At 49.8% G+C, this 12,356-nt stretch overlaps 2 protein-coding genes across 2 annotated transcripts; one reads left to right on the top strand and one right to left on the bottom strand.

Annotated features, from left to right (window-relative positions):
- The first annotated feature begins 1,724 nt into the window (after window positions 1–1,724).
- Window positions 1,725–6,370, top strand: LOC123446817 (hexokinase-5). Its single transcript, XM_045123362.1, has 9 exons — window positions 1,725–2,204; window positions 3,050–3,200; window positions 3,288–3,470; window positions 3,757–3,831; window positions 3,999–4,154; window positions 4,307–4,405; window positions 4,491–4,621; window positions 5,488–5,569; window positions 5,645–6,370. Exons 1-9 carry the CDS (start codon window positions 1,906–1,908, stop codon window positions 5,990–5,992), a joined length of 1,524 nt encoding a protein of 507 aa, XP_044979297.1. The 5' UTR covers window positions 1,725–1,905; the 3' UTR covers window positions 5,993–6,370.
- A 337-nt stretch (window positions 6,371–6,707) lies between these two features.
- LOC123446806 (receptor-like protein kinase HSL1) lies at window positions 6,708–10,190 on the bottom strand. Its single transcript, XM_045123355.1, has 2 exons — window positions 7,334–10,190; window positions 6,708–7,243 (listed from the first exon to the last, which is right to left on the bottom strand). The coding sequence occupies exons 1-2, from the start codon at window positions 10,008–10,010 to the stop codon at window positions 6,780–6,782; spliced, it is 3,141 nt and encodes a 1,046-aa protein (XP_044979290.1). The 5' UTR covers window positions 10,011–10,190; the 3' UTR covers window positions 6,708–6,779.
- Window positions 10,191–12,356: the final 2,166 nt, after the last annotated feature.

Here is a 12,356-nt window from a genome sequence, read left to right as displayed (position 1 = left end):
CTATTGCTTCCGTCGGAAAACCCACCACGTTATTTTTATAAAAAAAACCTGTAATTTTTGTTATTCAACCCGTGTTCCATCATTATTTTAATAAATCAAAATGATTATAAAAAGATTAAAAGCGTGTGGTTTTTTTTCTCCCGTTGCAACGCACCGGCCCTTTTGCTAGTAATAATAAAGAGGTTATCGCTTCCGTCGAAAAACCCATCGAGGTGATTTTACAAAAAAGCCCTTACTGTTTATGACATTAAACTCATAGTATATATTAAATATCTTTTTCAATACTCATATCTTTTAAACCGTAACTCCAAATTTAACATATTATACATGGAATTTGATTAGAAAAATATGTAGAATTTAAATATGATATTATTTTATCTGTTAAACATTTAATAAAAATAATATCTAGGGTACAATGTTAATAAATAAGTCATTATTCGTCTTTCTTCTTTACCTAATAATAAAGAGGCTACCGTTTTCGTTGGAAAACCCATCGAGGTGATTTTACAAAAAAGCCCTCACTGTTTATGACATTAAACTCGTAGTATATATTAAATATCTTTTTAAATACTCATATCTTTTAAACCGTAACTCCAAATTTAACATATTATACATGAAATTTGATTAGAAAAATATGTAGAATTGAAATATGATATTATTTTATCTGTTAAACGTTTAATTAAAATATTATCCAGGGTGCAATCTTAATAAATAAGTCATTATTCGTGTTTCTTTCATACCGGTACTCATCCGGGTTGGGAATGAACACGTCAACAAAATCAGGATTAGAGATGAAACTGAAGGTCACTTGACTGATTCTTTGTACGTATTAAATCTACATGCAAGCCGTGTTAAAATAGAAGACCTGCGAAATTTTAAACTGCATTTTTGTAGGATAAGACCATCTTTATTTGTATCGTAACTATAAATTCTCAAATTATAGACATTTTTTATAAATTAAGAGCGTGTGTCGTGTGGTATTTCTTTCTCCCTTTACAACGCATGGGCCCTTTTGCTATACTTTAAAATATGTTTATATGTATCCGTATGTAATTTAGAAAACAGAGAGAACGGGATCTAAAAACAATTCGACTCGTCTTGGGTGGAGAGGAGCTGTTGGAGGAACGACATGACACGGTACGGTACAATATCCGTTCTATTCCACTACTACTATAACTCTGGCGCCGCTCGTGTGCTCCGTGCTCGGCCACGAAGTCGCCGGTGTACGCCGGCGGTGCCTGCGCTGTCGCGGTCGCGGTCGAGCCGGCCGAACGCCGATGCGTAGCTGCTCCGCCCCGCAGCGGACGGTTGGTGGCGGTTGACCCTATGGCCCCTCCCCCATGTGGCCACACCACGGATGGCATCACCCGCCCGTCATCACCCTCCCGGTGGGCCCCGCCGATCCATGTGAAACCGTATTTTCCCCAATCCTTTTACCCGAAACCCTTCTCTACGCATCTGACTTTCCCACCCTCCAAACATGAGCCACCGACACGCGGGCCCCAATCACAGGGTCAACGGCCTAACCGGAAGCAGTATTCGTTTTACCGCAATGTATATCCAAGGTAAATCCGTTCGGTAATCCAGAAAGGGGTAAATCCCAGATCCACCTCCCTCCCGGAGCGTCCATCCGGGCCGTCCGCGTGGCGCAGGGGACGGATCGGGGCCGTCGAGGCGACGAAGGGTGGATCATAAATGCCGCGGGGGCCAGGCCAAGCGGAGGGGCGCGGTAAAAAAGCTGTACCGGTTAAAACGTCCGGCCAGTGGCTCCCCCCTCCCCCTCCCTTCTTTCTCCCCCGGGGAAGCAGCAGCAGCCAGCGAGCGATCCCTCCTCCCTCCCTCCTACTCCTCCACCCGGCCTCCGGATCCAGAGCGGGGACGAGGACGACCGATCTAGGCGCGAAGATGGGGAAGGCGGCGGCGGTGGGGACGGCGGTGGTGGTGTGCGCCGCGGTGGGCACGGCCGTGGTGCTCGGCCGGCGCCGGCGCCGGAGGGACGCGGAGCTGCTCGGCGCGGCCGAGGCCGAGAGGAAGAAGAAGGTGGCGGCCGTCATCGAGGAGGTCGAGCGCACGCTCGCCACGCCCACCGCCCTGCTGCGGGGCATCTCCGACGCGCTCGTCCTCGAGATGGAGCGCGGGCTGCGCGGGGACATCCACTCCCAGCTCAAGATGCTCATCAGCTACGTCGACAACCTCCCCACCGGGTAAGGGAAACCACCCCCATTCCCGATCTGATCCGATCCCGCCCGATCCTTCCCTTACCCTTTAGCTGTCGGGTTGACTTGTGGGTGGGCCTCGTGATCCGTGAGCCGCCGGGAAAGCCGCGCGTCGATGAATTTGGATTCGTCGGTCCCGCACGCCACGGGAATTCTGCTCTTGATTAGCCATGGCTTGCTGTACGGCGAAATGTGCGGATCTTAGTGTGAGTGCTTGTGCCAAAATCGCGCCTTGTGGCGATTCAGAGCGAAATCAGGAATAACATCGCCTCTTATGTGATCTTCTCGATGAATCATCTTGGGCAAGGATGTGGTCATTTTATTACCTCATATGAATTGACCAATTTCGCTCTGGCGCATCGCGCCCTGTTTGCTGATCGTATGGTCGTCAGAATTTTGATGATTTAGGATTTTATTTATTTATCAATCAGCATGTCACCATATGGTATTTCCATGAGTTGGTGTGGATGATCATTTGTCAGGCCTAAGTAATACGCTTTCAGTGGGATGTACTGACCGATCATGGCAGGGATAGTTCACTCAGGATTACTCCCATATGCTCAATTCTGTGAATTCTGAACAGAAGTTCTTATGCGATTGGTTTGTTTCACCAATTTCTTTGTTCAATGATATCCACCTGTAGAACTCATCCTCTCCAAGTATAATCTGTTATGTGCTTAGTTTTTCAAGGATCACCTGCTTTATTGCATATAAAAATTTCGAAGACAAATTGTAGTCTGTCTATCTATTACATGCAATTCTCTGAAAAACATGACATTTTTCCTAGACTTGTATAACTGTATTGTCTAAACATTTAACTGCTATTTCTGCAGAGACGAACATGGGTTGTTTTATGCACTGGATCTTGGAGGTACCAACTTCCGTGTTCTGCGAGTCCAACTTGGAGGAAGGGAGAAACGTGTTGTCAAGCAACAGTATGAGGAAGTCTCTATTCCACCACACCTGATGATCGGAACTTCCTTGGTGAGTACCTGGTATTCAGTTTTCAAGCTCCCTGGAGTCGTAAATTTACATGCATGTTTGCTAATTTAACTTGAATTATTATTACAGGAGCTATTTGATTTCATTGCTGCTGTATTGGCCAAATTTGTTGATACTGAAGGTGACGAGTACCACCTCCCAGTGGGGAGGCAGAGAGAGCTGGGTTTCACCTTTTCCTTTCCTGTAAACCAACTATCAATATCATCAGGAACACTCATCAAGTGGACAAAGGGCTTTTCAATCAACGGCACGGTAAAATTCAAAACACTACACAGCATTTGTTGAGCAGTTCCTAGCACATTAGTTAGCATAACTTCCACTGGATTTTCATATAAATCCATGGATTCCCTTGGCAAGTTTCTTGTGGCAAAGCTTGATTTGATATGCCAATCAGAACATAAGTGTTGAAGTTTAATAGTGGTTACTGGTTAGGAAACATATTCTTGATGTGCAATTCAAATACTATGTTTTGCGGTTTATATGGTATCTGAGCCAATTATCTTTATTTTGACGTGTTCTTTGGCTACTCCTTAATCAGGTTGGCGAGGATGTTGTGGCTGAGTTGAGCAAGGCCATGGAGAGGCAGGGGTTGGATATGAAAGTTACAGCACTGGTAATACACCATATCTATGGTTGACTCGCGTATATAAGACAATCCTAATTTATGTGTATTCTGACGCTGCTTCTGTTATTTGTTAATCTTTTCTTTATAAATGGAATGCGAACAAACATGGTTGTTTGTACCAAAACTTTTTCAGGCTGAGTGTTGATGTTTTGCAGGTTAATGACACAGTCGGCACATTGGCTGGTGGGAGATATATGGATAATGATGTGGTTGCTGCTGTAATATTGGGCACTGGTACAAACGCAGCATATGTTGAGCATGCTAATGCAATTCCTAAATGGACTGGACTGCTGCCTAAATCTGGAAATATGGTTAGTGTTTGAAATTCCTACTTATGCTTGAAGCAAAAAGCCCCATGAAACATTGTATTACCTTGCACATGCATTGTATGTTCACTGCTGTGTTGTATTAGTCTCTCTTAAAATTTGTATTTTTAACCACAGAATTATTTGGTACTCTCCAGGTTATCAACACGGAATGGGGAAGCTTTAAATCGGACAAGCTTCCACTTTCAGAATACGACAAAGCATTGGACTTCGAAAGTTTGAACCCTGGAGAACAGGTGTTTTTCTCGGTGGTGTTTTCATTTCCATTCACGTTTTTGTGCTGAACTGTACTAATATATTTCAATATATTTTGTATGTTAGATATATGAAAAGTTGATTTCCGGCATGTATCTTGGAGAGATTGTGCGAAGAATCTTACTGAAACTGGCACATGATGCTGCATTGTTTGGGGATGTTGTTCCAGCTAAGCTGGAACTGCCATTTGTACTTAGGTAATACTTGATCCATTGGTCACTGAGCTTTTCGTGCTTACTTCTTGACATGGGAAAGCTGTTATTTATTTTGTTAGCTAAACACATATCAAGAATTTTTTATAGTAAAAAAAAAAAGATAAATGCCTTGGTTGGGGTCATTTTCCATGCTAATATTAAGCTGTTGAAGATAATAGTCAAACTGCCCAAGGAAGCAGTGTCTCTTCTAAATATTGTTACATGTGTTGACTAGTCCATGTATGGCCCACAGTTTACAAAATTTGCCAAGTTGTGTGCCTTTTGAAGCTATACATGTACTTCATTCGAGTAATCCATGTGAGGTGACAAATATTCTAAACTTAATGCTGACTGATCATTGCCGGTGATAAAATACTTTTCTTCTGGTCAATGTTCTGTTTTGTCACGGCTGTGTTCAATTCAAAGCTTTGTATCCTTTTTCTCTGTCGTATTAGAATAATAAAATGGATGGCGTGTGCAATTGTCTGGTTAGATAGAGTTTGTTTCGTGTACACCTTAATATTATAAGAGAATTTGAAACCAAAGCCAAACTTAAGTTTCTTTTGTTTTTTGTTTTTCTCAAACCTATCATAAAATCTGAATAGTTGTCTAATGAGTAATTTTGACCTTCTCCTTGTTAGAATTAATAAAGTATTTACTGGGGGGCAAATAGATTAATATAGGTTACTAATAGATGGATGCACTGAGTAGCATACCATTCTTGAGACCTGATGAAGGTTCCATTGCCATTAACACCACAAATCGGTGATAATCCTGACGAATATTTACCCAATTGGCCAATTACGATGAAGATTATCTATTTGTAGAAACTTTTGTGCTGTATTCTTATTATGAATCTTATGTTGCAGGACCCCAGATATGTCCGCCATGCACCATGATGCATCACATGACCTTAAAATTCTGGGAAGTAAGCTAAAGGATATCGTTGGGGTATGACGTTTGAACCTAAGTGGATGCAAAAGTTGTTCAGTGACCATTTATTAATAATGCTGATCTCATGTTTAGGTTGCGGATACTTCCCTGGAAGTAAGATACATTACTCGTCACATATGTGACATCGTTGCAGAGCGCGGCGCACGCTTGGCCGCTGCTGGCATATATGGCATCCTGAAGAAGCTAGGCCGGGACAAGGTGCCAGCCGACGGCAGCCCGATGCCAAGGACCGTGGTTGCCTTGGACGGCGGGCTCTATGAACACTACAAGAAGTTCAGCAGCTGCTTAGAGGCAACTCTTTCAGATCTCCTCGGGGAGGAAGCCTCTTCGTCGCTGGTTGCTAAGCTGGCCAACGACGGCTCTGGCATTGGAGCCGCTCTCCTCGCGGCCTCGCACTCCCAGTACGCCGAGGTTGACTAGTCCTCTTGATAACGACGAGCCCTATGGATTGGACCCTGAGTGTAGCCGCCTCTTCTGTTCTTCTTTTTTTCCCTTTGAACCTTCCTAATCGTCTGGTGGTGGAATTTTACCTTCTTCGGCTATTCTGCGGACACTCTCCTGTGGCTCTGCAGCGGGATGTAGCTAGTATAGCGCCAGAGAGTCTGGAGGTTTATCTAATGGCATAAACGTTTCAGTGGCAGGAACATATGGAAATGGAGGTTTGAACAATGCCATTCCTGTTCTGCCGATTCTTTTTCACCTTGTTGTCTGGTGTTGTAATCCATAACATTTTGTTAATCCTTTTTTGTATCTTCTCTTCCCAATAAAGATGGGGATCCACATCATCCAATTTAACCATCTTTTTATGTTGCCTGGTTTCTCCAGTATATACATATATGTATGTCTGAATGCACATCTCTGTCTTCAGAATGGTGGTATTGTCTGAATTCGATCCACTTTAAGCAACTGCACATCTGAAGGATGGCACGGTGTACATCAAACCACCATTGTTATCTGCTCTGCTCTGCTATGGAACTGCACTGTCTTATATTCCAAAATAAATGTCGTTGACCTAGTATACAAATTGTACTCCTCCATTTCAAAATAAGTGTCTTAACTTTGTACTAACTTTAGTACAAAGTTGTATTAAGCTTTAGACAGTTATTTTGGGACGGAGAGAGTACTAATTTAGTAGTACAAAATCTGTGACATTTATTTTGGACGGAATACTACTAATGTACCGTGTACAACTATATTCTGAGGTCACTTAGGCGTTTCGTAAGACGACGTCGTCGAAGCTACCCTTGCCATCAGCGGCGTCGGAGAGCCGTTTCCGGCGGCTGCCCCCTCGCACTGCCGGCAGCAGCGGGGCGGCGTCGTACTCGGAGGCGGTCGTCTTCTCGTCGATGGTTTTCCGGTGCGCCTGCTCGCACCGCAGCAGTATCTGCAGCACGTCCTTCATGGTCGGCCGCGTCGACGGCTGCGCACCGGTGCAGATGATGCCGAGCTTGAACACGACCTCGAAGTCGTCGCTGTTCCTGGCGTCGCCGATGCACTCGTCCGCCGCGTCGGCGATGCTCTTCCCGGACTGCAGGTGCCGCCACGCCCACTCCGCGAGCGAGCAGTGCTCGCCGCCGCTGCCGGCCTCCCTGCCGGTGGCCAGCTCCAGCAGCACCACCCCGAAGCTGTACACGTCCACCTTTTCGTTCGCCTTCCTCGTGTACGCGCACTCTGCATGACATGGCGAACAAGATAAGCCACTGCCCTGCAAGAAATTTTGGCCTTGAGGATTACAGTACAATCAAGGTGATCGGTGCTTACCGGGAGCCATGTAGCCGAAGGTTCCGGCGACGGCGGACATGGTGTCGTGCGGCGTTGTGCCGGCGGCCTCGGCAAGTATCCTGGCGAGCCCGAAGTCGGCGACCTTGGCGTTGAGCTCCGAGTCGAGCAGGATGTTGCTGCACTTGACGTCCCGGTGCACGACCGGCGGCGAGCACTCGTGGTGCATGTAGCTCAGCCCCCGCGCCGCGCCAACGGCCACCCTCACCCTCGCCGGCCAGTCCAGCGGCGCTCGCCTGACCGAGGGGGCTCTCGCCGCCATCGAGCTCCCGGCCGGTGCCGGCCACCTGTGGCCGTGGAGCCACTTGTCCAGGCTGCCGTTGTCCATGTACTCGTAGACGAGGAGCTTGGTCTCCGCGCGGGAGAGGCAGCACAGGAGCTTGACGATGTTGGTGTGCCGGACGTGGCCGAGGACGTCCACCTCCGACTCGAACTCCCTCTCCAGCTTCCTCTCCACCTTCCCGCCGGTCCAGATGCGCTTCACGGCCACCACTGTGCCGCCGCTCGCGCCGCTCCGGCTGGGGCACTCCACGCGGTACACCCGTCCCGAGCCGCCCTTGCCGATTAGGTTCTCGTCGGCGAGCCCGCGCAGCACGGCGGCCTCGCCGAAGTCCAGCGGCTGGAAATGGGTGAGCTTCCAGGCCTCCTCGGGCGGCGCGAGCCCCTTCCGCTTCTTGATGTCGCGGACGATGAAGAAGGCGAGCGCCGCGATGACGACGAGTAGAGCGGCGGCGGCGGCGACAAGGCCGGTGCGGAGGCCTGGTGATACCTTGTCGGATGACCTGCCTGCGCACGAGCTCACGCCGGCGAGGTTTCCCGACGACGCCGCGCCCGTGCAGAGCGCGCGGTTGCCCAGGAAGCTTCGGTCGTAGGCGGAGATAGCGAGCGACGCTGGGACCTCGCCGGCGAGGTTATTGGATGACAGGTTTAGCTGGTTCAGCCTTAGTGATCCCAGCGCTGGCGGGATGCTGCCGGAGAGTTGGTTGGATGAGAGGTCGAGCAGCGTGAGCACCGGCATGGAGCCCAACCCCGCCGGTATCTCGCCGGTGAGCTGATTCCTGCTGAAGTTCATCTGCGTCAGGCCACCGAGCGAAGCGATGCTCGCCGGGATCGTGCCCGACAGCTGGTTGGACGACAGGCTGAACTCCTGCAGGAGCGGCATCCCGGTGGCGAGCCCTGCGGGTATCTCGCCGGAAAACAAGTTATTCCCGGCGTTGAACTTCTGCAGCTTAGCCCCCGACGACGGAAGGCCGCCTCTGAACTTGTTATTCATGATGTAGAGCCTCGTCATGTTCCAAAACAGAGTCTCTGGCAGGGTACCAGTGAGCCCCCCATTGTTCTGCAAAAGCAGAGTCATCAGCTTCGTCTCCGTCCAGAGCGCCGCCGGCACCTCGCCAGAAAGCTCGTTGTCTTGGAGCTGCAAGCTTATGAGTGCGGGGCAGTTGGCGAGGCTAGTCGGAATCGAGCCGTTGAGGCGATTGCCGGAGGCGGAGATGATCCACAGCCCACGGTTCTTGCAGACCCCCGCCGGTATCGGCCCGGAGAGGTCGTTGCCGTCGACCTGGATATCTCTCAGAGACGGGGAGTGCATTCCAAGCTCCGCCGGAAGCACTCCGTTGAGCTTGTTGTTGAAGAGCCATAGAAACACCAGCGACGGCAGCTGGGCGAGGCTCGCCGGTATCTCGCCGGAGAAGCCGTTGCCGCTCATGCATAATTTGATAAGCTTCGACAAGGTTCCGAGCCTTTCCGGGATCACTCCAGTCAGCATGTTGAAGGACAAGTCGATCTCGATGAGACCGGCTGCTCCGATGGCGCCATTGATGACGACGTCACCGGTGAGGTTGTTACTGAATATGTACAGCACCTGCAGCTTGGGGAGGTTCCAGATCGAAGGAGGAATGCTCCCGGTGAAGGCATTCGTCGACAGGTCGAGCCACACCATCTCCGACATGTCTGTGACGTAGCTCGGGAAGTCGCCGGTGAGGTTGCAGGCGCCAAGCCAGAGGGTCGTCAGCTTCGTCAAGTTCTTGAACGAATCCGGCAGCTTGCCGGCGCCGAACGGGTTCAGCTCAAGCTTGAGCGTCTGGAGGCCAGTCAGCTCCCCGAGCTCCGGCGGGATCGTGCCAGTGAGCTGGTTGCCGCCGAGAGCGAGGACCGTCAGGTTCTTGAGCTTCGACAGCGCCGGCGGCACCTGGCCAGTGAAGCCGTTATGGTTGAGGGCCAGGTAAGTGAGGTTCTCCCCGAGGCGGCCGATGTCGGCGGGGAGGTCGCCGGAGAGCCTGTTCATGGATAGGTCGAGGTAGGTGAGGCCCGTGCAGTTGTAGAGGAACTTGGGGAAGCCGCCGCTGACGCTGGTGTTGCTGAGGTCGAGCGTGGCGAGGCTGGGGAGCCCGCCGATGGCGTCGGGGACGGGGCCGGACACGGTGACGTTGGGGAGGGCGAGGGAGGTCACCCGGCCGGCGCCGTCGCAGGAGACGTAGGCCCAGCCGGCGCAGTGCGAGGAGGTGGCCGCCGACCACGACGCGAGCCCCGCCGGGTCGCCCCACGCGCTCTTGATCCTGAGCAGGAGCTGCCGCTCGTCGGCCTGCTGCGCCGCGGCATGGCGCAGGACGAGGCAGAGCGCGAGGAGTGGGAGAAAGGCGTGGCGTGGCGACGCCATGGCTGGTTTCCTCTTCGGGCCGCCGGAGGAAGCGTGCGTTCAGTTTGGTTGGCGGGAGCGGCCTGCCATCGCTGACTCCGGTGTGGAAACGCGTGGGGGAGTTATGTAGTATAGCGTGGGAACTGGCCACGGCCGGTGATTTTTATTCTGTTTTTTTGTTCCTTTTTCATTCCGCTGTGCGCCGTGCATCCTGTTGGATATTGTAGTATCTGGGGTTGTCGGGTGGTGCTTGCTTCGAAGCTTCAATCCTGTTTTCTACTACTTGGTTGTTCAATTGGTGTTTGCTAACACGTGTTGTGTGGGTTTAGGCTGGGTCAAATTGGTCAGTTTGAAAGGGATGCGTTCTAGATGATCAGTGTATAAATATAGATTTCTAAGAGCAATCTTCAATAGATGCGCAACTCGTAGAATGTTGGCTCCAGCGGTTACTGAAAATCGCTTCAATAGAAGCGTTAAAATTTAAATAGCGCAATATACAATCTACGTAAAAATAAGATGATAGACATAGATAAAAAACACTACAAAGGATAGCATAGATAGATATTTTTTAAAGATAATTCAATTCTAAACCCAAACTTAGATGCACCCGGTGAATAGTAAAATTGAAAAATAATATAAAATAATAGGTGCATGCGTGCGCGATGTTCGTGCCAAATTTCAGAGCATTTCAGCATCACGCAACAAAGAAGACAAAATCAGGTCAAAACGATGCATAACATGAAAAAAATTCACAAACCTCAATTTTGTCTTTTTTGCTGAAAGCTTTTCAGATGTCCAAATGTTTTCAAATTTGACATGAACATCACGCATTTAATCATCTCTCATCACAAGAAAAATTGGAATCTTTTGAACTTTTCTAGTATTTTAAACGATTTTACTGTTCATGATCGTGCTCATCTGAGCCCGGGAGCCAAATCGCAGCATCCATACTATAGATACTTCATCATAGATAGAAACTACTCGTCGTCGATAGTTATTATAGATAAAAACATACATAATAAAAAAAATAAAAACTACTCCTCGTCGTCTTCCTCCGACGCGCTTGTGTTCGACTCCACCGTCTTGATGAAGGCGTCAGCCCACCGTTCATCGTCAGGGTCCCAAGTCGACGCTCCCTTGAGCTCGATGTTGAAGAGCGCGGCCTCCTTCCGCATACGTCTGTCCTCGCGATAAGCGGCTCGCTCCGCCTCCGCTCCTCCCTCCTTTGCGCGACGAATGCACGTTTGCCGAGGGCTTCCTGCGGGAACTGTTGGCGACACGCTGCCATGGCTTGTTCGTTCATCTCAGAGATGCCGAGGCGGCGCTCCTGCCTGCGGTTCTGGCGACGGTCCACAACTTGCGGGGGAGGCGCGTGCCGCTGCATCCACTCCCGCGCCATCAGCTCATGGAATTTCATGTCCCTACGAGGCCGCCCGAGGCACCACGCCGTCGTGTCATACGCGTGGGCGGCCTCGTTGGCGGTGTCGAACGTGCCGAGGCCGAGGCACATGTCGCCGGAGTGGATCTCGACGTAGAGGGTGCGGGAGGGGCGCTCGCGGACACCGCAGAAGCCCGAATCTCCTCAGCGACGGGGGCGGCGAGGCGGGCGGAGACGAGAAAGAGCGGCGAAAAGAACGACAGAGGTGCGTGGCGAGGCAATGAGTAATGGAAGGGCACGTGAAGGAGCGCTGAATTCATAAAGCACACCGGACGCCGCCCGCCGGACCGTTTTTTCGCGCATGCGCACGATCATTTCTCACGTGCCGGAATCTCTCGCGCCCCATGAAGCGCGTGAAATCGCTCCACGCGCGCTAAAACCCACATTTTCCATGCGCGCGCGGTTTTTACCACCGCTGTAGGAGATGCTCTTACAGCGATCAACTTTTTAAAACGTCTTCATCGGAGCCCTAAACAAAGAGAACCCTGATAAGTGCCACATGTGTGACATGAACACATGGCAACTTCAAAAGTTTTTTATGGCAAGTTTAGTAACTCGAGTATGTCGACTGCTTTTTTGGATGTCAAGTTTCAGTTTTTTTGTGTTTGTTTTTTCGTTTCAGATAACAAATTTAGTAAGAAAAAATGTCAGGGCGGAGAGTTTCGTGCCACACATGTGACATTTATTATTTTTGCTAAACAACGCCTTTAAGGAATTTTGGGGCCGAAGACCCGAAAAAGTACTACCTCTTCAACAAATATAAGAAGTTAGAGTACTTCAAGGCTGGTGCTAGGACTAGTCGAGTGGCCAAAATTTTGGCCGGTCGCTGCGTAGCCACATGATACATGCATCTCAAGCCGCACGATTTAGCCTCTCTGCGCATTCTTTTCGGGTGTGTTTGGTTTGAGGATCAAAAGTCATAGAATGTC

Source organism: Hordeum vulgare, chromosome 1H (genome assembly GCF_904849725.1).
Source record: "Hordeum vulgare subsp. vulgare chromosome 1H, MorexV3_pseudomolecules_assembly, whole genome shotgun sequence".
In the NCBI taxonomy this organism is placed as follows: domain Eukaryota; kingdom Viridiplantae; phylum Streptophyta; class Magnoliopsida; order Poales; family Poaceae; genus Hordeum; species Hordeum vulgare.
This window is presented reverse-complemented; position numbering and strand designations above follow the sequence as displayed.

What these genes read in the sequence shown, in the direction of transcription:
- LOC123446817 (XM_045123362.1), top strand. Translation starts at nt 1,906, where the DNA reads ATGGGGAAGGCGGCGGCGGTGGGGACGGCGGTGGTGGTGTGCGCCGCG. An exon ending in ATATGAAAGTTACAGCACTG is followed by an intron (nt 3,832 to 3,998) that starts GTAATACACCAT and finishes GATGTTTTGCAG; the next exon opens with GTTAATGACACAGTCGGCAC. An exon ending in GTTTGAACCCTGGAGAACAG is followed by an intron (nt 4,406 to 4,490) that starts GTGTTTTTCTCG and finishes TTTGTATGTTAG; the next exon opens with ATATATGAAAAGTTGATTTC.
- LOC123446806 (XM_045123355.1), bottom strand. Translation starts at nt 10,010, where the DNA reads ATGGCGTCGCCACGCCACGCCTTTCTCCCACTCCTCGCGCTCTGCCTC. An exon ending in CTTCGGCTACATGGCTCCCG is followed by an intron (nt 7,244 to 7,333) that starts GTAAGCACCGAT and finishes CATGTCATGCAG; the next exon opens with AGTGCGCGTACACGAGGAAG.